This window comes from Schistocerca americana, chromosome 8 (genome assembly GCF_021461395.2).
Source record: "Schistocerca americana isolate TAMUIC-IGC-003095 chromosome 8, iqSchAmer2.1, whole genome shotgun sequence".
In the NCBI taxonomy this organism is placed as follows: domain Eukaryota; kingdom Metazoa; phylum Arthropoda; class Insecta; order Orthoptera; family Acrididae; genus Schistocerca; species Schistocerca americana.
The window spans coordinates 228,407,871-228,432,967 of NC_060126.1; the positions used below are offsets into that span (position 1 = coordinate 228,407,871).

General features: G+C 41.1%; 1 protein-coding gene across 8 annotated transcripts in view; it reads left to right on the plus strand.

The window, feature by feature from the left end:
* The window catches only part of LOC124544690 (apoptosis-inducing factor 3), an 85,491-nt gene extending 64,569 nt beyond the window's left edge, over nt 1–20,922 (plus strand). For 7 of the 8 annotated variants that reach the window (XM_047123326.1, XM_047123325.1, XM_047123327.1 and 4 more), the window contains 2 exons: nt 18,617–18,827; nt 20,190–20,404. In XM_047123326.1, the coding sequence (XP_046979282.1) occupies nt 18,617–18,827; nt 20,190–20,404 (426 nt within the window). Of the gene's footprint in view, nt 1–18,616; nt 18,828–20,189; nt 20,405–20,508 lie in introns of those variants that run through there. The other variant, XM_047123324.1, reaches the window with a different exon arrangement.
* The last annotated feature ends 4,175 nt before the right edge of the window (nt 20,923–25,097 follow it).

Genomic DNA, 25,097 nt, shown 5'->3' on the forward strand with positions numbered 1-25,097 from the left:
ACAATTACAAACATTGAGCTGCAAATGATGGATAATATTTATTCATATCTACTTGATAAAGATAATTGTACTTTTATATAAGATAAAAAGGTGGAAAAATAGTGCCTTGGGAGATATATCATTAAGCACAAATTAAAATACACTATGCGGTTTATGTGCACTCATAGAAAATGAGATTACAGCTTGATACACTGTCACAAGTGTTAATTATTCTCACTGTAGTGCATTTATCATATTGTTTGATTGCTTAGACATACGATACATTGGTGTGTGATAAGATACCAGGATGGTTAATTACATAATTGAGAGGTTTGAATGAATCTTTCTTCTGGGTGTACGGGTTGTTGAATGCCAGCATTAGACGAGACCAAGGTCATATGGTGGTTTTCTTGACTATTGTGGAAGGTATAATTACATCAAATTGACCTACATGCTACAGCATATTAAGTTAGTTTTTGAAAATATAATGTAATTGGATAGATAAAAATCTACTCACCAAGTGGTGGCAGGAGAACACACACATAAAAGGTATTACAGTTTGCAAGCTTTTGGAGCCAGTGGCTCCTCCTTCTGTGAGAAGGGTTAAAGGGAAAGGAACAGGTTGAAGGAAAAGTATGTGAGGTTTAGGAAAAGGGGCAGTTAGGAAAAGTTGCCCAGAATCCTGAGTCAGGGGAAATTTACCGGACGGGATGAGAAGGAAAGACTGATTGTTGCGGACTGCACCAGTCAAGATGTAAAAACCTGGGAACTTAATGCCTAAGGTGGAAGAGAGTGTAATACACGAGACAGAGTTTACTGCTGAATCGTGCACAAGTTAATAAGCACAAATAGCGAAGTATGTATGTGATAGTAGTGGGAGGGGGGTGGCAAAAAATAAGACAGGTCAGAAAATGAAAGACTTAGAAAATTAAAAGGGAGGGAAGCAAGGAATAATTAATGTGTAGAAATGCTGAGACTGATGAAATCAACCCCAGGTGGGTAACAAGAACCAAGAACATGTTATAGCACCAGTTCCAAATAGGACTGTGTGACATTTAATGTTGTTGTTGTTGTTGTTGTTGTTGTTGTGGTCTTCAGTCTTGAGACTGGTTTGATGCAGCTCTCTGTGCTACTCTATCCTGTGCAAGCTTCTTCATCTCCCAGTACCTGCTGCAGCCTACATCCTTCTGAATCTGCTTAGTGTATTCATCTCTTGGTCTCCCTCTTCGATTTTTACCCTCCATGCTGCCTTCCAATACTAAGTTTGTGATCCCCTCGATGTCTCGGAACATGTCCTACCAACCGATCCCTTCTTCTACTCAAGTTGTGCCACAAGCTCCTCTTCTCCCCAATTCTATTCAATACTTCCTCATTAGTTATGTGATCTACCCATCCAATCTTCAGCATGCTTCTGTAGCACCACATTTCAAAAGCTTCTATTCTCTTCTTGTCTAAACTATTTATTGTCCATGTTTCACTTCCATACATGGCTACACCCCATACAAATACTTTCAGGAATGGCTTCCTGACATTTAAATCTATACTCGATGTTAACTAATTTCTCTTCTTCAGAATCACTTTCCTTGCCATTTAATAGGGAGAATGTATTTAGAGATCCCAGGAATTTTAAAAAGTCAGTCTCACCATGAGTCCATACAGCAAAGATGTCATCAATGGCTCTAAACCAAACCAAGTCTGAAGGCTTATGGAACCCAGCTACCCATGAAAAGGTTGGCATAGGTAGGAGCCTTCCTGGTTCCCACACCTGTACCCCTGATTTATTTGTATGTCCGTATTAGTTTCGAAATTTCTTTGTAAGACCTGCCATGAACTGCATGCAGCATGATATTGTGCAGCAAAAATGTTGCATCGTATTTGGACAAAAATATTGGAGAATGTATGCTACATTCTCAAAGTAGTGCAGGCCTTATGCTACGAGATTTATTTCAGTGCACTTTTCTGTTCCTCAATTGTACTTACTACACTACACTACACTACACTACACAGTCCAGAAGATGCTGTTCCAGCTCACTCAGGAGAATGTCCCAGCTCACCCATGAGCAGCCAGGATGGCATGGACATGCGGCGGGCAAACAGCTGGCACATGGGTAGTCCTGCAGATGGACTGTAGTGTACGGGGTCATAGCCAGCTAGCCAAGCTCATATGGTCAGGAGTGGTCAAGCGGGTAGTGCATGCACAGAGCACATGCAAACAGGCCATCTAGTGGGTTGCCTACACCACCTGCACCTACCTGCGAGCAAGCTGAAGGGTACTTGTGGGGTGTCTGTGCCCAGTGGACCAGCCTGATCTAGAAGAATATCGTAAAATTAAAATTTATGTTTGCAGACTGTTTATAATTAACTTACAAATACTAAAGAAGATCGATTTCATGTCTTTATAAGTATTGCTTTTAAAAACTTTCTCTGTTAACTGTGTTTTCACCTGATTAAAAAGATTAGCAGCCAGTCTGCTGTGGAAATTAAACTCTTCCTGTGGGAATGTATAAAGGGCATCTGGCATTTAATCTGAGTGAGAAAATAGTCTAAATTATAGGAAACCATGCTGAAGGTGATCGGGGAAGTGATTCAGGTCCTCTCACGTCTTCCACAATTGACAGACGTACTGGGAAATGTAAGTACTGCCCTAAAGGAGGCTATGTTGCAAAAGACCATATGGATATGGTTCTTAACAGAATTATTTTGTGAATAGCAAAAAAGTGAGGTTGCTAGATCCTCCATCAGGCACTTACACGTACCCAGGTGAAGGCATTCAACTTACCAAAGAACACATACAGTACAAAACCCTTAACTATTAATACAAAATTGAGACATTACAGAGTTGTCATTGTAACCAGGTGTTTCTATGACCAAGGTTGCCTCATCATAAACTCAGCCAAGAAAGATTATTGGAAATTGAGAAGCAGATTATTGGAAATTGAGAAGCAGTAAGCAGCTGTATGGAAAAACTGAGAATAAAATAGATACATTGAGAAGGTGGAGGATTACATTTTATGACCACTTAAAAAGAATGGATAACAAGAGCTGACAAAAATATATTAGTTCTTCGACGAAAATTCGAAAAACCAAATTTCATGGCTTGTGTAAGTTAATGCTTTGGAGACAGCCAGACCTGGCTCTATCTTGAAAGAGGTAAGAGAGATCTACAGGAGTTGAGAATGACAGACATGAATTAAAATAAAATGTATAAAAAAGTAAAGGATTTCCAGAAGAAACCACAAAAGAAGAGAGGATGGACATAAACAGTAGAAAGGTGACAGCAAGAATAAAATTAAAGAAATTTTGCTGTTCAACTATTCCATCGGTATTAGAAATGTACATCTAATTTACTGCACAATCAGGAAAAAAAAAAAAAATTGCTAATGTGAATTAAAAGTGAAGAGACTCCAAACACAGTCAAACAGAGGGATGAAATATCTACAGTAACTAGTTCTTTCCTCTCACATGAGACTGAGCAAACTGATGCAGTAGTCATAGCACTGAATTGCGTTTAGGAGGAATGGGTTTCAAATTGCCGCCAGGTTTCTCCATATTATGTCATTAAGGTGAATGCCAGGATTGTTACTTTGCAAAAGAGATGGACAGTTTTCTTCCCCATCCTAGCTTGAGCTCTGTCTTTATAAATGGGACATCTAACCACAACAGTAAGAATACCACGTATGGCAAAGCCTCTTCAAAGTGAAACCACTCCACCTTTATGATTATTTTTCACAACTATTTTTTGTGAAATTCATTATACACAAACCTACATTGCATGTTTTACACACTGATCTTGTCTGATGCAGTACTAGAGCAGTACTAGTGTGGAGAGAGATGGTCCTCCACATGGCATATAGGATGCATTGTCAAAGTGTATTTCTGTATTTCTAATGCAACAAATGGCTTGATTCTGTTCTGCTGGATCTGAGACCTCTTGTGTTTAGGAGATGAGGGAGATGCTCCAAATATGAGGTCTGTTTAAAAAATTCTTGAACTTTATCCACAAAACCTTCCTTCGCTCACCTATTATTTATTCTACACAGTCTTCTTCGGCCTCCACAGTTGATACACCACTCCCAGTGCTGTTTCCACTTCCAGAAGCAGTCTTCCCCCCCCCCCCCTCCCCCCCCTCTCCGCCCACCCAGGGGGCTAGTCACTCTTTGGTGGGTTCGTGCTTGGCTACCACAGGGCCTTCTTGCTGCTGTTTTTCTCCTCCCTTAGGGGAACATGCCTGGGGTGTTTTTGGAAATATATTCTGCATTTTTGGTAGTCGGTATCAGAATACTCTCCACCATTTTTCGTTCCTTGTTCACCTTTTCCTATCCTTCCTCTGCTTCAATGTTTGACGTGCCTCTGTTACGTCTTCCTCCCTGTGCGCTCCTGAAGGTCCACCACCTGACGCACAAGAGGTGACTGGGTTATGAGGAATTCCCAGCCCTGGATCAACAGGTGCGGTTCGCGTGTCCCCCTGGTACAGGCCAGGCCCGTGGGGATGGTGGGGGAGGGGGGTGATTGCCTGAGCTGCTACCTTCCCAAATTGCCAGTTGGTCCCTGTGTCAGGTGTTCAGGAAGCATGACGTGAGGTGTGAACAGTCATCTAAGGTGGGTGAGCCCCCCTTCTGTGAGGAGGAGGAGGGGGGGGGGGCTGTTGGAAGGAGCGTGCCATTGGAGATGCTGGCAGACATGGGGGATTTTCTCACTGTGAGCCAGTCATCATCTTTGCAGTCAACGTCTACCAAACATAACTGGAATGAAGCTCCCGATTCGAAGGCCCTCCCAGGTGCATCACGGTTCCTCGTGGTTTCATGTGCTGAAGACAGTCATTTGCAATGCTAAATCAGCTTCTTATTCAGAAAGGTGTGGATGCAATTGCTGGCTCTGTAAAATCTTGGTCTCATTCACGCAATGGCAATTTGCTTTTGGAGACTACTTCTGATTCTCAAGCACAACACCTGCTTGCCGCGTCACTTTTCCACGGCTGTCCTGTTCGTGTCGAGGCTTATAGAACTCTGAATTTTTCCCGTGGTGTTTTTTACACTAGGCTGCTGACTGATCTGACTGAGGCAGAAATCCAGATGTACCTCTCTGATCAGGGTGTCATTGCAGTCCATCGGGTGATGAAGAAAGTAGAGCACCTACATGCACTCTTTTTCTCACTTTTCATAGAGTAGTGCTTCCATCAAAGATCAAAGCAGGCTATGAAGTTATCACAGCCCGACCGTACATTCCAAACCCAATGTGCTGCTACCAGTTGTAATATAATTAATAAAAAAAGCAAAACTTGAGATGAGGCATCTGTGCATAGACAAAAATCCTTGGACATGTCCGGGTGGCTAAGAATGTTTGCATTTACCAATACCTGCTTAATGTTATTAAAGTCCTCTTGACACTTATCATCCCATAACCAAAGCCTGTTTTTTCTTAACAAGTTGAACAATGCATCACTGTTCATCAGTTCTTGTGGTACGAATTTACGGAAAAACGAAGCTAGTCTTAAAAAAGCTTTTAGTTGTTTTTTGTTCCTTGGGGCTGGACAACTGTGTATGGCATCAAGTTTTTTTCAGAACAGGTAATATACCTTGTTCTGACTCAACATGTCCTAAAAATTTGACTTGCTCCTTACCAAAACTAGACTTTTTTTAAGTTAGCTGTTACTCCGTAATCTGCAAATTGTTGAAGCACCTGTTCAATGAGCCTGATACGTTCTAACCAAGTAGGTGTGGCTATTAGCAGGTCATCTACATAGACAGTGACTTTGCTAAGCAATTCTGGTCCTAAAATCTTGTCCAATACATATATAAACACTCCTGCACTAATGTTCAGTCCAAAAGGTAGAACACAGAATTGGTAACCTCTGCCCCCACTTTCTTTGTGGAGCTTTATTTGCCAGTAGGACATTTTGTGATCGAGTATACTGAAATATTTTGTATTGTAAAACCTTAGAAGCTGTTCATCCAAGTTGTCTGGTCTTATGCGTACTGGTACTATAATCTTTATTAATACCTCTGGCATCGAGAACTAATCTTACAGAACCGTCTGGTTTGCTTACTGGTAATATTGGACTACAATAGGGTGAAAATGAAAATGAAGTGTTTTTATAATTTCCCATTTAATCATACAATTGATCTCTTCCCTTACTGCCTCTCGTTTCATGTGGATAGACTTCAAATTTATATTCATAGTCTTTGACTACTCCTGGCTCCTTTCTGAAAACATTGGCATACTTAAACAAGAAGTTAAAAGTTCTTGTCATGGCATATTATTTAGTACCTGTGATTCACTTAGTTTCTGCTCTACCATTTCGTAACTAACCTCAGTGTTTGCTTCTTGTTCAGCATCAAATTTGTTTGTGAAATACACAGCTGGAAGGGAATATTGTACTATGTCAATCTGATTTTTGTACGTTCTAATGTGTCCGTGGCAATAAGACAATTAACAATAAGTTTGTCAATTATAAGAAAATTGCATTTCACTGTAAAATGTTCAATTTGTACTGGAATAAGTGCTTGATGCTTAACCAATTTGGTCTTACTGTCTGTAGCAGTCTGCACCTTGCAATTTTGTACAGGAAATGTTGGGAACTTCCCTCTCTTCTTCAGTTCACAAAAAATGCATTTGACATTAGGTTGGTAGCTGAACTTGTATCTAAAATTAACTGTCTGTCAATGTTAAATCTTTTCACCTTAATGATTGCTTGTACTTGTTCTTCCTTGACTTTATCTACTATATCTAACTCATGCTGATACAAATCATCCTTGATGTCACCTCATTTGTCAAATCTTATTAAACACGTTTGCACCTCTGCCTTGCCCCCACTCCCTGAGAGGTCAATAGCCTGGGGCTTTACTACAACCGGCGTAGTGTGATTTAGTTCATTACCTGGAGAAATTTCAGTGAGTTGCACTGGGTGTGTACTTCGCCAATTTGCGTCGTTAGCCGCTGTGCGGTTATTTTGCTGCCCAAAAGTTGGCTGTGGTACAGCGTAAGGCATGGCATTGTTGCCGCACGTCGGCCACGGCTGCAGCTGACTGTTCCTATTCATATTCAGCATAGGGCCTTGTGATGGTAAATTGTAATTCACTCGTGTGTTGAAATTACACCTGTTGTTTTGAAAATTTCTTTTAAATCGTTTGTTTTTTCCATTCCTGTTATGGTACTCATTACCTCTGGGTATGTAACTTTGCTGTTGTGTGTACCAACCTTGCTGTGTGTTTAAATCATGTTTTACTGACTGATTTACATAATTATATTGTTGTTGTGCCTGATTTTCTGTTGCTTTATGGGGTACAGGTCTTTCCTCATAGATTAAGTCAATCGAATCTAGCAATGACAGAAAATATTCAGTGTCGTGCTCGGGTGTTGTGACTAATTTTTCTGTAATGTGCGAGGGTAAATAACTTCTCAAAAATTTTATCATGTCTACCTGTGATATTTTGTTCTTCCAGTTGCATGTCTTGTTCAGGTATTTTTCAAAGTATCCGCGTAGACTATCTTATTTGCCATTGAATGGTGCGGAGTTGAAAACCACGTGTCTGAGTCTTTCTTGCACTGCCTCAGACCAATATTTGTCGAGGAAAGCTCGTTCAAATTGGATGTAAGTGCTGCAACGTTTGACCACTTTGGTTGCCCTTAAGACCACATCACCTTGTGTTTATCCCACAACAAATCTGATTTTCTGTGCTTCCGTCCAGTTGCGTGGAAATACATGATGAAAAGCACTGATAAATACTAGGGGATTCATTCTTTTACCTTCGGTAGTGAATGTAGGAAACCGTTGATGTCTCAGCAAACCTTTGTCTACAGAAATAGTTGATAAACATGATAAACACAAGGCATTTTTGGTTGTATTTATGTTATTATTGTAGTTGCCTGTAATTCTGGCTGGTAATTGTTCAGATATTGGAGTTGTGGATATGTTTACATTTTGTAACCTACAGCTGTCACTGGTACCTGCTGTGGGATTCATGACAATTTGTGAATAGATACCCACAAGTTGTGGTTTGTTCACTGTAGCCTGTGTATTATTTACATGCATATTTCGAGCTCCAGTAATACTTTCTTCTAAAAGATCGCGGATCCTATTTTCCTCGTCTTGTGGGTTAATGTTTACCTTGTTCACGATTTCATTTTCCTTCTCCTGAATAGCCTTTTCTACTAAATCTGTGAATAACTTAAAATTGGTTACTGACTTCGCTGCAGTGGTATTACCCTTATCTAGCATACCTGCTTCAGCTTGACTAAAGATATCACTCAGATTTTCATTGATCTTCTCTCTCTCCTTCTTAGCACATGATGAGTCAGCTTCTAATGTTGCTACCCTTAAAAGTAAGCTCTTCTACAGCTGGAGGTACACCTTCATAGTCTTTATTTAGTTTGTTAACAATAGTGGTTTTCTTTTTTACTGTCGAAACAAACTGGTATTGTGTGGCTTCAATGTTTGCTTGCGTCTGTGATTTTCTTTGTCTTGTTCCACTAGAGTGTGATGGTCATTAAAAGAATCTACCTTCTGTTTTAACTCCGTAATGTTATTGTTAACTACAGAAAGTACTTCAGGCTTTACATGTATTTTCATGTCATTCAATTTTTTATCTATTTCATTGTGAAAATTTTTGGCTAAGTCATCGAATTTCTGAGAGACCATTTCTTGCAGATCCTGGAATACTTGTTTTTGTTCTTGCTTCATTGTATTTAGCTCTTGTGTAACAATGTTTGCTGCTGTTTTATTATGGTCATATCTTGAGTGAAATGACTGAAATTGGTGTTGATACTATCCAATTTTGTGTTCATGTTGGATAGTAACTGCCATAGCAGTGTGTTAGTTGTACTACTGTGGTTGCTGTCTGCTGTGCTTCCCAAGTTAATTTTTTGTGTTGTGACCAAATGGTGTTTGTAATGTGTTGTTAAAATTCATATTGGAATTGCCCTCTAATGTTTCATTCATGAGCAGTATATGGCTCTGGGAGATGCGCGACATTGTCTTGTCAATTGTAAACATTATGTCGTAAAGGTAATTCTGCTGTGGAGCATCGCTATCATTTATCATTCCTGCAACACGCATCTCTGATCTACTTAAAACTTTCTGCAGTAGGCAGGCATGGCGCCTGAACTTCAGTTGCTTGATCCCGCAATTCTACACCATCTTGGCTGATTGCATTTTCGCTATTGCTATCAACAATGGGCATAAATTTCTTGGCCATGTTATATGAATTATTAAAAAATATAAATTTCACAAAAATGTTAAAAATTTCATACATTAATTATTACACTTGATAAATGCAAATCATGTGATGTCAGAGCCTGTTTTTTTGTCTATTATGATGCTCAAACTATTGTCACAATTCTTTGTTTTGCTGACAATGCGTATCACATTGAAAAATTTTTGTAAATTTTTCGCCAATAAAATTCAAGGAAGGAAATAATGAGGAAAAGGTTTCTATCTACACCAAAAGAGGCGCTACCAAGCGTAACCATGCTAGCAACTTGCGTAGCCGTCCTACCTTTGCTGCACCGAATAAAACGGCCTACTATGGAAAATTTTACATGAATTGTGTCCAATTCTTATTTGTGCTTATCTTAATTTTGTTGAACGATTGGACTTCGCTGACCTAGTTGAAGATGCTGGCAGCAGTGGACTTCCGGGATACCGGTGCTTGTTGTGACAGAAATAATCCACTTTCTTCGTTTTCCTCTTCCCTCAATAAATAAAAATGCTTGATACGTTCTTTAACCTTGTATTATTCACTCATACAATAGAATACATCACTGTCACTCTTAAAACAGAAACAACTGAAAAAAAAATTGAATGATAAAATGTTTTCTTTTGTCTGCACCTTACCACGCATTTATAATTAATGTCTTGCTAATGCATCTGTTCGATCTCTGTTTCATTTTTGCTTTGTTCTTAAATAAATATTAAGTTAACGGCATCCTGGGGCTCTTTCGTCATGTATTTGTACACAGTATCACTGTTTCATCCACACTCTAATGTCCTGTCAGCACCCGGCCAAATGTGTAACCTGTGGTAAGGATGCTCATGAGGGCAGTTGTTTGCTTCCTCATCCCCGCTGTATCAACCGCAGTGGCGGCCGTGCTGCCTCCTCTCTAGATTGTCTTATGTATCTCAATGAGCAGGCTGTCCAGGAGATCTGGGTAAAGGAAAAAGTGCCCTACCCCGTTGCTTGCAAGTTGTTTGCTTGTCGCAAACTGTGCATTCTACCATCTGGCACTTTCAATACTGTTCTTGCTACATCTTGCTCCATGGAGGACATGGCCACACAGACATGTGACCTCAAATTCAGTTTTGTGGTTATAAAATCACCCAGTGTCGTGATAGCATTGCGATTTCCTTGTCCAGCTGTGCAACATGCCACCAAACTTTCGCCTCATGGAACGAAGTCACATGCTACTACACAACCGGCAGGCCGGAAAGAGCGGAAGGAATACTCTTGCGAAGACTTTCTATGTCCGTCAAGCCAATAACCATCTGAGTCTTCCTCTACCAACTGGAAAGGCTCCAAGAAGTTGAGCAAAGGCAAAATTTGTACTCTTTCGCTGACTCGGAGATACTCTACGGCAGTGTCACCATGTGGCACCCTCGCCTGTCCGTGTCGCCGGTATGCACCGCCAACTGTTTTTCTGCCCTGGGCTACACAGATCGAAAGACAGACCCTGCCAATCCCTCTGTAGATCTCACGGATCAGTGTCCTCCAACCCCTGTCCTGTAGCATAGTCTTTGAAGGCTGGCACTCGGCAGCCAAATAGGTGACAACCAGTCATTTTTTTCCTCCTCCCCTTTCCTTGTTATGGCTCTCCTTCAATGGAACATTCGTTGCCTTCGATCAACCAAAAAGGACTTAAGGCTGCACTTAGAATCACAGCATCTGCTTGTTCTCTGTCTCGAGGAAACAAAATTGTGTCCTCATGACCACTTTGAGTTCTTGCATTTCTCCCTGGTCCGTTTTGATGATCTGCAACTTCTCTGTACACTAAAACATCATCCGCGAAAAGCCGCATGGAACTTCTGACACTATCTACTAGGTCATTTATATATATTGTGAAAAGCAATGGTCCCATAACACTCCCCTGTGGCACGCCAGAGGTTACTTTAACGTCTGTAGACGTCTCTCCATTGAGAGCAACATGCTGTGTTCTGTTTGCTAAAAACTCTTCAATCCAGCAACACAGCTGGTCTGATATTTCACAGGCTCTTACTTTGTTTATCAGGCGACAGTGCGGAACTGTATCGAACGCCTTCCGGAAAATGGAGTCTACCTGGGAGCCTGTATCTAATATTTTCTGGGTCTCATGAACAAATAAAGCGAGTTGGGTCTCACACGATCACTGTTTCCGGAATCCATGTTGATTCCTGCAGAGTAGATTCTGGGTTTCCAGAAATGACATGATACATGAGCAGAAAACATGTTCTAAAATTCTACAACAGATCAATGTCAGAGATATAGGTCTATAGTTTTTCGCATCTTCTCGACGACCCTTCTTGAAAACTGGGACTACCTGTGCTCTTTTCCAATCATTTGGAACCTTCCGTTCCTCTAGAGCCTTGCGGTACATGGCTGTTAGAAGGGGGGCAAGTTCTTTTGCGTACTCTGTGTAGAATCGAATTGGTATCCCCTCAGGTCCAGTGGACTTTTCTTTGTTGAGTGATTTCAGTTGCTTTTCTATTCCTTGGACACTTATTTCGATGTCAGCCATTTTTTCGTTAATGCGAGGATTTAGAGAAGGAACTGCAGTGCGGTCTTCCTCTGTGAAACAGCTTTGGAAAAAGGTGTTTAGTATTTCAGCTTTACGCGTGTCATCCTCTGTTTCAATGCCATTATCATCCCAGAGTGTCTGGATATGCGGTTTCGATCCACTTACTGATTTAACGTAAGACCAGACTTCCTAGGATTTTCTGTCAAGTCGGTACATAGAATTTTACTTTCGAATTCACTGAACGCTTCATGCATAGCCCTCTTTACGCTAACTTTGACGTCGTTTAGCTTCTGTTTGTCTGAGAGGTTTTGGCTGCGTTTAAATTTGCAGTGAAGCTCTCTTTGCTTTCGCGGTAGTTTCCTAACTTTGTTGTTGAACCACGGTGGGTTTTACCATCCCTCACAGTTTTACTCATCACGTACCTGTCTAAAATGCATTTTATGATTGCCTTGAACTTTTTCCGTAAACACTCAACATTGTCAGTGTCGGAACAGAAAATTTTGTTTTGATCTGTTAGGTAGTCTGAAATCTGCCTTCTATTACTCTTGCTAAACAGATAAACCTTCCTCCCTCTTTTTATATTCCTAATTACTTCCATATTCAGGGATGCTGCAGTGGCCTTATGATCACTGATTCCCTGTTCTGCGCTTACAGAGTCGAAAAGTTCAGGTCTGTTTATCAGTAGGTCCAAGATGTTATCTCCACGAGTCAGTTCTCTGTTTAATTGCTCGAGGTAATTTTCGGATAGTGCACTCAGTATAGTGTCACTCGATGCTCTGTCCCTACCACCCGTCCTAAACATTTGAGTGTCCCAGTCTATATCTGGTAAATTGAAATCTCCACCTAAGACTACAACATGCTGAGGAAATTTATGTGAAATGTATTCCAGATTTTCTCTCAGTTGTTCTGCCACTAATGCTGCTGAGTCAGGAGGTTGGTAAAAGGAGCCAATTATTAACCTATCTCGGTTGTTGAGTATAACCTCCACCCACAATAATTCACAGGAACTATCCACTTCTATTTCACTACAGGATAAACTACTACTAACAGCTACAAACACGCCACCACCGGTTGCATGCAATATATCCTTTCTAAACACCGTCTGTGCCTTTGTAAAAATTTCAGCAGAATTTCTCTCTGGCTTCAGCCAGCTTTCTGTACCTATAATTCTTTCTATCAGTGCTTGAAGTTCCGGTACTTTACCAACGCAGCTTCAACAGTTTACAATTACAATACTGATTGCTGCTTGGTCCTGACATGTCCTGACTTTCCCCCCGCACCGTTTGAGGCTGTTGCCCTTTCTGTACTTGCCCGAGGCCATCTAACCTAAAAAACCGTCCAGCCCACACCACACAACACCTGCTACCCATGTAACCGCCTGCTGTGTATAGTGGACTCCTGACCTATCCAGCGGAACCTGAAACCCCATTACCCTATGGCACAAGTCGAGGAATCTGCAGCCCACACGGTCGCAGAACTGTCTCAGCCTCTGATTCAGACCCTCCGCTCGGCTCTGTACCAAAGGTCCGAGGTCAGTCCTGTCGACGATGCTGCAGGTGGTGAGCTCTGCTTTTATCCCGCTAGTGAGACTGTCTTCACCAAATCAGATAGCCGCCAGAAGCCAGAGAGGATTTCCTCCGATCCATAGCGACACACATCATTGGTGCCGACACGAGCGACCATCCGCAGATGGGTGCACCCCGTATCCTTCATGGCATCTGGAAGGACCCTTTCCACATCTGGAATGACTCCCCCCGGTATGCATATGGTATGCACATTGGTTTTCTTCCCCTCCCTTGCAGCCATATCCCTAAGGGGCCTCATTACGCGCCTGACGTTGGAGCTCCCAACTACCAGTAAGCCCATCCTCTGCGACCACTCGGATCTTGCAGTTTGAGGGGGCAACCTCTGGAACAGGACAAGCAGCCATGTCCAGCCGAAGATCAGTATCAGCCGGAGACAGAGCCTGAAACCGGTTCGTCAGACAAACTGGAGAGGCGTTCCGTTCAGTCCTCCGGAATGTCTTTCGCCCCCTGCCACACCTCAAGACGACCTCCCACTCTACCACAGGTGATGGCTCAGCCTCAATGTGGGCAGTATCTCAGGTAGCCACAGCTGTAGTACGATCGGGGGATGCGTGGGACGAGTTGGCCATCCCCGACAAACCCCTGTCCGGGCCCCCACAGTGATGCCCATTGGCAACAGCCTCAAGCTGTGTGACCGAAGCCAACGCTGCCTGAAGCTGGGAGCGAAGGGATGCCAACTCAGCCCACATCCGAACACAGCAGTCGCAGTCCCTGTCCATGCTAAATACTGTTGTGCAAAGAACGTCTGAACTAATCTACAGAGAGCACAAACAATTCGACACAAAGTTCAAATAGTTATTAAAATACAAGACTGCCTAGTAAATGCAGTAATGCTGCTACTTGCATACTGCTGACACACTGCTCGGTGGCAGAAGGCTAACTGTACTGTCAGTAACATACAAAGACTATGTGAAAGAAATAAACAAATGACAGACGACTACGACTTTACACGTCACAGATATTAAAATGCAAATCTGCCCCTGCTAATTACGAAACTATACAATGATTTGACAGATTTAACTAAACAAGTGCGCTACGAACACTCAAACAAATTTTCAACTTGACTACCACACTTATATGAACACTAAATAAGCCACTTGCTGCTACTTGCGCACTGCTGACACAATGCTTGGCGGCAGAAGGCTCCAGCCTGACAGTAGCAGACGATGTCATAGTGGACACTGTTGCTATCTCCAACACCTTGGGCCACTATTTTGTGGAGATTTCAAGCTACTATCAGTCTGCCTTCCTCCATTGGAAGTCGAGGAGGCTTGGGCGATACACGTCACTTTTCAGAAAAGTGAGTGTTACAATGCCGCCTTTACTATGAGGGAGCTATATTATGCTCTCACATTCATCCCGATCCTGCGTCCCAGGGCCAGACGATGTTCACATTCAGATGTTGCAGCACCTTTCTCTTGCAGGCAGGTACTTTCTCCTTCATACATACAACCGTATCTGGGCAGAGGGCACGTTTGCTAGATGCTGGCGTAAAGCCATTGTCATACCCATACCTAAGCCCGGTAAAGACAAACACCTTCCCTCCAGCTACTGCCCCATTTCCCTCACCCGCTGTGTTTGCAAGATGATGGAATGTATGATTCATGCCTGGCTGGTATTGTGGCTCGAGTCTCACAATTTACTATCCATTGCACAGTGTGGATTTCGAACGCATCATTCTGCAGTTGACCATCTCATCACTTTGTCTACCCATATTTTCTGGGGAAATCACAGACTGTGCCACGTTTTTTGATTTGGAAAAAGCCTACGATGGCTGCTGGAGGACTGGTATCCTCCATACTCTCTACACATGGAGCTTCTGTAGCTGCATGCCTCATTTCCTTCACAAATTTTTAAAAGACCTAGTTTCCAAGGTACGTTTTGGTCCTGCCTTGTCGGGCACTTTTATCCCGGTAAACGGTGTGCCTCAGGGGTCTGTCCCGAGCGTCGTCCTCTTTGCTATCGCCATTAACACTATAATGGCCTATCTCCTGCTGGTCATGTCCGTCTCCCATTGCATTGACAATTTCGCCATCTAGTGCAGTTCTCCAAGGACTTTACTCTCATTGAGTGGCATCTTCAGTGATGTCTTGATCGTCTTTACTTACGGCGTGTCGACAGTGGCTTCTGCTTTTCCACTGACAAAACCGTTTGTATGAATTTCTGCTGGCGTAATTGGTTTCTTTCACCTTCTTTACATCTTGGGCCCGTTGCTCTTCCATTTGTTGCAGCTATGACATTCCTGGGGTTTACGCTTGATAGGAAACTTTCTTGGTCCTCCCACATCTTACCCGGCAGCCCGCTGTGTGCAGTCCCTCAATGTCCTGTGTCCTCACTGGTAGTTTCTGGGAATCAGATCCCACTACCCTCCTCCTTTTGTACCAGACCCTTGTCCATTCAAAACTAGACTATGGGTGTTTCGTTTACGCTTCTGCACGTCCATCCCTCTTATGCCGTCTCAATACTATCCACAATTGTGGCATCCTTTTGGCTACTGGTGCCTTTTACACTAGCCCAGTTGAGAATCTGCGTGCAGAAGCTGCCAAACTACCATTGTCCTAATACCATGGCCTTCTCCTCAACAGATAAGCATGATGTTTGTCTGCCACGCGTGGCCACCTGTCCTATGAGGCGCCTCCTTCGATCGCCACTATGAGGCATGTCCCTTTTCTCTGCTACCTCCTGGAGTTCGCTTTCAGCTCTTGCTCTGGCAGCTTAACTTCACGCTACCTGCCACTTCCCGATGGGTGTGAACCCGTCACCATCCTGGCTTCGTATGGGGGGTAGTGTTCACCTTGGCATTTATTCCTTAGGACACTACTTCAGCCTCGCTCTAACGCCTTCAGTTTCACAACCTTCACATAGAACTTGGTGATAGTACCTTTCTTTGTGTTCACTGATGGTTCTTGGACTGACCATGGTATCAGGAGTGCCTTCGTCATTGGTACCAACCTCGGCTTCCGGAACACTGCTCAGTATCTACGGCAGAGCTCTTCACCCTGTGCGAGGCCACGCAGTACGTCCAGCAATGCAGGCTTTTCAATTGTCATCTGCCGAGACTCATCCTTCAAAGTCTCCAGGTGCTGGACACCATCCATCCCTTAGTGCAACAGGTCCAGGAAGGCTCTCTCTTGCTGGAGCTACATGATGATTATGTGGGTTCCGTGTCACATCGGTCTGACAGGAAATGAGGCCGCTAATGCTGCTGCCAAGGCTGCAGTACTCATATCTCAGCCGGCTAGTTTTTATATTCTCTCCAATGATTTCTGTGTGTTGCCATCTGTCAGCAGATCGTGTCACTTTGGCATCACCGCTGGTCCACCACTCATGGGAACAGGCTCTGGGTTATTAAGCCTCTCCCAGCAGCTTGGCCACCCTCCCTTTGGCCCTTTCACTACGAGTAAATCATTTTAGCCGGGTTGGTTATCGAACACTTTCTTTTTAGCTATTGCCATTTGTTAAATGGTGCTCCCCCACCACTTTGTGCCCATTGCTTTCAACCAAGCACCATTTCCTGACAGAGTGCTTTATTTTAACCACGTACATTCTTGTTTGTGGTTGCCGTGTGACTTATTGGTCATTTTAGCAAACAATGTGCGGGCTGTCAACTGCATTTTACTTTTTATCCATCGTAGCAATATGGTGAAGGACCATTTTTAGTTCAGGACCTCCATTTCTTTATGGTGTATTTATAGACATTTCTACACGTCCCTATTTTTAGCTGTCTTATCATCCATCGGGTTGGGACTAACATGTATTTTTTTTAAATTCTCTCTGTCTTTTGTTCTACAGTTCTGACATGGATGTTTATGACCTTAGTTGTTTTTGTGTCCTAAAACAAAACAAAAACAGAAACAGTCTTGTTACGCCTCTTGCTAGATAGCCTGAAGCGGCATCTGCGAATTTTCTTCTCTCTCTTCTATCGTTGTAAATCTTTGTCCTTTCAACAGGGTTTTCAACTTTGGAAATAAAAAAAAGTGCACTGGGGCCAGGTCTGGAGAGTACAGAGGATGAGGCAGCATAATGATTCCATTTTTTGTGCAATAGTCATGTACCAACAGATATGAATGTGTGGGTGCATTATCATGATGCAACGGCCATGATTTGTCTTCCCACATTTCAGGCCGTTTCCTTCTCATATTTTCTCGCAGGTCACAACAACAGTTTGTCCCTGTGGCACAAATTGATGATGAAATAATCTTTGAAAGTCAAAGAAAACTGTCTGCATACCTCTGTCATTTGTGACGAGCTTCTTTTGGTCTTGGAGAACCCTTCTTGACCCATTGTTAAGATTGAACATTGGTCTCAACATAGACTCCCGTCTTATTACCTATTATGAGTCTCTTAAGGAATGTTTTCATTCTCATTTGCACAATCCGAAAGCTCTTCACAGATTATGAGGTGAAGATCTTTAACTCTGCCATCTCAAAATTTGCTAACTGTGCAACACAATGTTCTATTAAATACATTCTCTGCCTGGGGACTGGATGTTTGTGTTGTCATATCATCATCATAATCTTCATCATCATCATTCAGGAAGTGCTGAGACTGGAAATGGAAAGATTTGGAACTTGTATGGGTCCTGATGACCACGACGTTGAGTGCCCCATAAACTGACATCGTCATCATCATCATCATCATCATCATCATCAATACAGAATTGAACTATAACTGACAAACATACATCAATGAAACTTCTGGCAGTTACACATTGAACACAGGCCTGTGCAGGGATGCCAACCGCATTTCGCTCCAGCACACCATTGTAGTGTAATTACGAATGTTCCGGAACTTTTTGAACAGGCATTGTAAACCATCAGTCACAGAGAGGTGAATTGCTACAAAGCACAGTGAAGGCAGTTTACACAGTGACATCATGAATGTGCCAGAAAATTCAGTGCCACCACTTTTTGCTTTTTCTGTCAATTGGTTTCCTTTTGGCAGCAATTTGTTTTCCATATTGACAGTTAAAGAAAAAAAAATCTGCATCTAGATTAATTGTATGAAGTTCGTCACATTCCAGTGGCCTCAGAATGAAAACACCTGTAATTTTGTAACAAATGAAAGTGCTTATTAATATTTATTAATAAAAGACATCTTTCAAAAAGAAAAAAGTAGTACCCGAAATTCCAAGAGTCTGCTGTAGAGATGTCACAAATTAAGTACGTAACTAAGTCTGGCTTGCATGCCTCAGTACTCAGCGCAACATGACACTACAAATGTGGGTAACCTTCAACAATCGCTTTCCTGCTGCAACTAGTTATTGGCACTGATGCTAGCTACTGCCAGCAATCAAAGTGCCACATATACCAAGGATAGTAATCAATCTTTATGTTTGGCTTCAGTACCTGCGGACAAATGTTGACGGTGTGTATGCCGGTGGCGATATTGCAATGGCTCCAGTCCTGGGTGGTGAACAAGCTGCTATAGGCCACTGGCAGCTTGCACAACACCATGGTGCTCATGCTGCCCGCAACATGCTTGGTGCTGCCAAGCATCTGAAGACGGTGCCATTCTTCTGGACAATGCTGTACAACAAAGGAGTGCGCTATGCTGGTAAGTAGTTTGTAACTGGCCTTCTTCCATTGTGATGCTAAGTATCGTCTTCCAGATTCCTTAAATTTAATATTAGCGATGATTCATGGAAAGTTGAACTGGTCCTCAGTTTCCTCTGTGAAAGTGGTTTTTATTTCTAGATATAAGGTTTTGCTTTACTCCGGGAGCAGGAGCAGGGTGGTTGCGGTTGGGACCTCTCATCATGTCTTCTCGGTCTGGGACCCTGTGACCACTGGCCCCATGGAAAGACTGCCCTTATTTCCAGTTTTTAGATTTGGCCTCACCTTTTATTGTGTTTGTTTTAGCATCATTATTTTATAATTTGACTCCCCTGATTGGATCCGTCTGCTTTTAGCAAACACTCTTTCTTCTGTAACTTAGGAATCATGGGACTGGTGACCTCATCATTTGTTCCCATAAACCCTCTCAGTTAATCAATCAATCATGCACTCAATTTGTTCCATTGTAGGGTTCTCATGCTGATGGCTACGTAAAACTGTGAGTATAATTCATGAATTAAAAACCCTGGATAAAGATATGAAAAAAATGCTATGAGGAAAAATGACAACTCACTCTACAGAGGTAGCGAGTTTTGGACACAGGGTGAAAACGGACTGATGTCATATGTGTATAGAAAAGTGGCAGGTGCGATTTCATGTGTGACATCACTCTGTCAGACCACCTGACATTTAATCCTCTGTATTTATCCCTTTGGCCTTTCATTTGGTACAAAAGTAAAACACAGTGTCAACTGCCATCGTCAGTAGTTGTAATCCTGGTGGTGGTGGTGGTGGTGGTGGTGGTGGTGGTGGTGGTGGTGCGGACAGCTGTCAGAAGCTTGTATTTCATTTGAAATGATGTGTGTTTGAAAAATAAGATTATTTTATTTGGGCATGCCACTGTGAAAGACTTAGAGGGTGTACAACATTTCTGGGCTTCCTCTACAGTGCAAGAACGTATTTGAAGTATTACACTTCCACTGCAGTGGAGTTGATAAATTTTGATTTAACTTGTCACAGCATAAGGACACTGGTCTAGGTTGTAAAACAGCTGCAGCCTGATGTGCCATAGCAAATAGTTCTTAAGTAGTGCAAACAGTCTTACTTATTAAGTGTTGAAGGTGTACATGTATCTTCAAGGATTCATTATCATATATGGGAAAAAGAGGTTGTCTTTCAGATGAAAAATACTGTTTTTGTAATACGAGAGGTGGCACATTTTGTCTTTGATCTATGTAATCTAAATGTAGCTTTCCTTATTGCTTACTCATTATTTGTAAGTGTATTTGCTCTTCATAGATTGCATAAAATTTTTCAGACACTGCTAATGGTTTGGTTTTTTTTTTCCCCCCCGTTCTGATAGGCTACGCTCCTTCATATGAAGACGTTATGATAACAGGCAGCCTGCAAGACTTAGCATTTGTGGCGTATTATCTGAAAGGTGATAATGTACTAGCCATTGCCACAATGGGCCGTGATCCTTTGGCAGCAAAGTTTGCTGAGCGGTTAAATTCTGGGCGAAGCCTAACTAGATCAGAAGCTGAGGGTGATGCATGGGTAAGATCTTCTGTTCTTTGACAACAGTTTGTTTCATGCTTTGTGGTTGTCTGTTGTAAAAACATATCTTTGTATTATGCTCTTACTGAAGAACAATATTATTAGCTAATGTTTATTTGTTGCAGGTTAATGAGGCATGATTAATGGATTAAACTGAACATGAATGATGCCAAACTGATGCATTTATACTTGGTGCTGACATAGTTCACAAAAAAATATAATATAAGTAGAGCTGGTGCTAGCATGTGCAATCTTTTGTGTTCCTTCAGTTAATTTAGCATTTTTCAGCGGCACTGATGAAAAAAAAAAGTACCTCACATTTTGTGCCTTGTAAGATTTCTTTGTTCATGTCACTGCAGTTCTGAAGCTTCTTAATGCAGTATTTTCCCTGTGTGTCAAGCATTCCACAAACACCAACAAGTTTATATGGCAACAACTTGTAAGACTACAGTTAATTATTCTGCTATGATATATTTAATGAAGTATTAAAACAGCACCACATTTCATCTGTACTATGTGATACTGTGGAAAATCTGAAACTGATATTTTAAGTGGGAAGCTTTGGTAATATATAAAATTAAAGGCATGCTTTTAGTTAGTTAACATATCTTGTTTCAGCATCATAGAATAAAATATTGAATCTCAAGCTTCAGGAACTTAAGCTGAACAAACGGGGAAATTTTGAAATTAAAGGATTTAGAATGCTTGTGTGTGTGTGTGTGTGTGTGTGTGTGTGAGAGAGAGAGAGAGAGAGAGAGAACAGTAGAAACTCGCGGTATGAATACAAATAGTGAAAGGTGTAAATCAACTTTAGCTAGCAGATAACACTATGTAGTGCATCTACATCTAAAAGAGCAGAAGTTATGTGTGAAGTTAACATTTGCTGAAAGAATTTAGAATGTGTATTATTTATTGAAGTGTTTGGCATCTTAAATAGTGTGGTATGCTAGCTGAAGTTGGAGACCAAGAAACAATCTGTACCAGTCAACATTTTTTCCTCTTTTTAAAGCTACTCCTGTCAACTATTTTGCTGATAGCCATCTTGAAGTATAGTAGTACACACACTTAGATGACTTCGTTGACCTGGAGTTAGTGCTGGGAAAAGTATAGTGATGATTACAATCTTGTTTGTGTTTGTTGATGACTAAATGCCTTATTATCCGATGAAAAGAAAAAGGAAAAAAAAAAAAAATCTGTGGAAGAAATTTTGTGCTGAAAGCTGAAGAATCCTCCAAAACTTCGTTTTTCTGTTGGCATGGAGATATGTACTGTGGTTAACTCATATTATGTACTTACATCCAATTACAAACCAGTGTGTGCTAATTCTGAATCCTTAGAAGTGCAATGCAGGGCACACTCGGTGAAAAAGATTTTACCCTTTCCCATGTGACTGGGTGTTGCACTGTGCAGTGAAGCTGTAAGCTTTCAAATGAAAGCCTTATATAATGAAGAAAGTAAACATTCTTTACAACTACTACATTTTTAAAATGTTTCACATGCTCCATAAAAGGGACTGCACCATTGAATGTGGTCTCTGTTGATTTGTTTCCACAAAAAAAAAAAAAAAAAAAAAAAAGGTGCTGCAATGTATGCTGGGCACACAACTTTGCTACAAAGAAAGAGATTGAATTTCTGGAAATGCAGGATTTTGTATTTTAATTCTCATAAAATGAGTTATTAGAGTTTGTGCAATATTTTAATGTTTTTACATAATGTGATATCTTTTCTCAACATTGAAATATTTTGAAATGCATTTTATTACAGTCTTGTAGCTCAGTATTATCACTTGTGACAAATGTATGACCATTTTTCCTTGGTATGATTAAACTGATAAACCCTTATTTTGTAAGCCAAATATATTTTTTGAAATAAAGTCGATGTTTAAGACCTTGTGTTTAAAAGATTACACAAACATTTTTTTTCTCCTGATGTATAAAGGTACAAATGTTATGTGGTTAGTATTAGTAATTTCTTAATTAACTCAGTCATATATAGAATGTAGAAAGCATTTAAATTTTTGAACCTGTCAAATTATGCTTTGTGGTTACTTGGCTCTGAGGTCCCTGTAATAGAATAGACCTAGATGCAAGACCTGTCCCATACATACTCGCACCACCAGTTAATCCAGTCCGGTCACAAGCATCACCTATCCCATCATAGGCAGAGCTACCTGTAGAGCCACTTATCTTTTTGTAATTTTTTATAAACCTAAGTACATGTCACATGAAAGGAAGGGAACATAAAATGTGAACATCCAGTCCTATGCAACGAACCTTGGTAAGTCATTTTTATTGATGGACATGGAAATATATACACCCATTAGCAATAACAAATTTGACAAAATGGAGAATTTATTCAAGGGCTACTTCAAAAAGTATTTGTCCACACATTTTTTTTTAAATTTACAATATGAAAATTGATTTCAGTTATAAAAATTGATATTTAGTGGGGTTTCCCTTTGCAGCTATTACTGCTTCTAGTCATCTGGGCAACAACTGGACCAAGTTTGCCATCAGAGAGGCTGGAATTTTGTCCCATCTGTCTTTAAATGCTTCTTTTAGGTCTCTCTTGTTAGAAATTTGTCTTCTCCTGATGCTATCTTCGAGTACTTTCCAAAAGTGTTCAATAGGGTCAACGTCTGGGCTCTGAGGAGGTGTGTTAGTTGTTTTGAGGTATTGTACAGGAGCCACAGCCTTGTATTTATAGTCTGTTTATCAGAAGAGTAAACGTGATGTAAACAAGCACATTGAATGTGTAGCGTGGTCAGTAGAACCAAATGCGGTTATTCGTGCGTTGGATCTCCCCACCACTTCCCCCCCCCCCCACCCCCCCACCCCGTTCAATTTGAAATACCTACATGTCATAATTACAAAACTCATCATCATTTTTTATGAATAATGCACTTCTTGTTTCTAATTACATACTGGACATGAAATTCCTGTTGCCATTTCTAATACAAATTCTTAATTATCAATGTTTTGTGAAAGACTGTTCATAAAACTTGTTTAAATTAAGAAAACATAATTTAATTATTTAAGGCAAAAATAGAAAACCAAATCCTGTTTATTTGGACTATGTCCATCATTTTATACCACAGAGGTAGATAAGTATCATAGAAACATAAAAAACCAATCATTTTCACACCATCGAGCACATCGTACAAATGCTGCATTTTTACATTTGCTACTGTACCATTACAATATGAACCCAACAGAACTGATTTGGAGTTTAGCTGCAGGATTTGGCCCGAGAAGTAACAAGACTGTTAAGCTGCCAGACGTACTGGAACTAAGGCACGCAGCTTCTTCAGATGTCACTCGCAAACGCTAGTGTGATATAGAATGGCTCGTCATAAAAGAAGAGAAAATGCTGCACCTGGTTGGCTTTGTGGATTCTGTTGCTGATAGGCTTATCAACATAGCAACTGACACTTACAGAACTGAAATGTATTTCTCAGATTCGGATAAGGAAGGAGCTAAGAGATTACCAGATGACTGACTAAGTACCTGTAATACCTTCAGTGGCTTCAATACTTAACTATACAGTGAAATCCTCCAATACTCTCTTACATTACACACAGCTTATGCACAAAAATTACAATCTGATTAAATCAGGAATTTTGCTCATTCTTGTTTTTAATTACAATAGTACGTTAGCTAAAATGATAACGTGTTGCGGTGAGAGATTTGCGGTGTATAATTTCCTTCTGCTTAAAAATTAAATGACATTCAAAGCCGTATTGCTCGTCTGCTAGTCCTTTTTTTAACTGGAGCTGGCCATGTCACTGCAGGATAATTATACGAGCTGACCGGCCAGTGCTGCTCAAGTTAAATGTGCTGGTAAAGCTGTTGTCATGTATTATTGCTAAGTCAATGTGCGCGTAATGTACACCACAAAACGTACCCTTACTATCGTACTCAACAGTACCCAAGACAGCCTGGCTGCAGCCCCACGTAAAACAGAAATCCAATTAGGTTCCAGCAAACGTGGAAGAATACATAGTGCAATGTTTACAGGTTCATCTGCTTTCATGCCCTGAAACCAGCTCATTGCAAGTAATAATGTGTTCCACTGATCCTGCAGTTGAACAGACTGTGCATTGGCTAGAATTGCAAATTAGAAAAATAATGTTTAATATAAGCCATAAGAATAATGAACAAAAAAAGGTGTTTTATGCTAATGTCAGTAACTGATGTAAACGACAGATAATTCTGTTGAAAAATATTTGCTCAAGAAAGCAAATTTAAAATAAATGGGAAGTGATCCTATGATAACCAGTTATGACACAGACAGTAAGGTATTCTTATAAAATGCAGGAAAGTTGTGTTGAGAGAATGGTAGTAGAATCAAAGACTCATGAAAACTAAGTCCATTTCATGATCACAATACACAAAATATTCGCCAACTCAAAACAGTTCAGAGTTCAACACAATGATTTACAAATTAACACACACAAGATGATAAGTAAGAACTTACTGTCTCGTCGTGGTTATGAAATACAAAGTTAAGTTCTGCACTGGAGCACATTCAGACCTCACAATATTTAAAGTCCCATCAAAAGTTAAGGTGTTTTAGTGGCCGTTTGCCACCCAGATACCCACAACACACGTTACCACAGGCAGGTCTGCCTTAAGTGTCCAGGATCACTCCCTTGAGCTCTTCACTCAAAGTCCGTCTCCCCTTGACTGCAGCAAGGTTCCACCACTGTCCAACA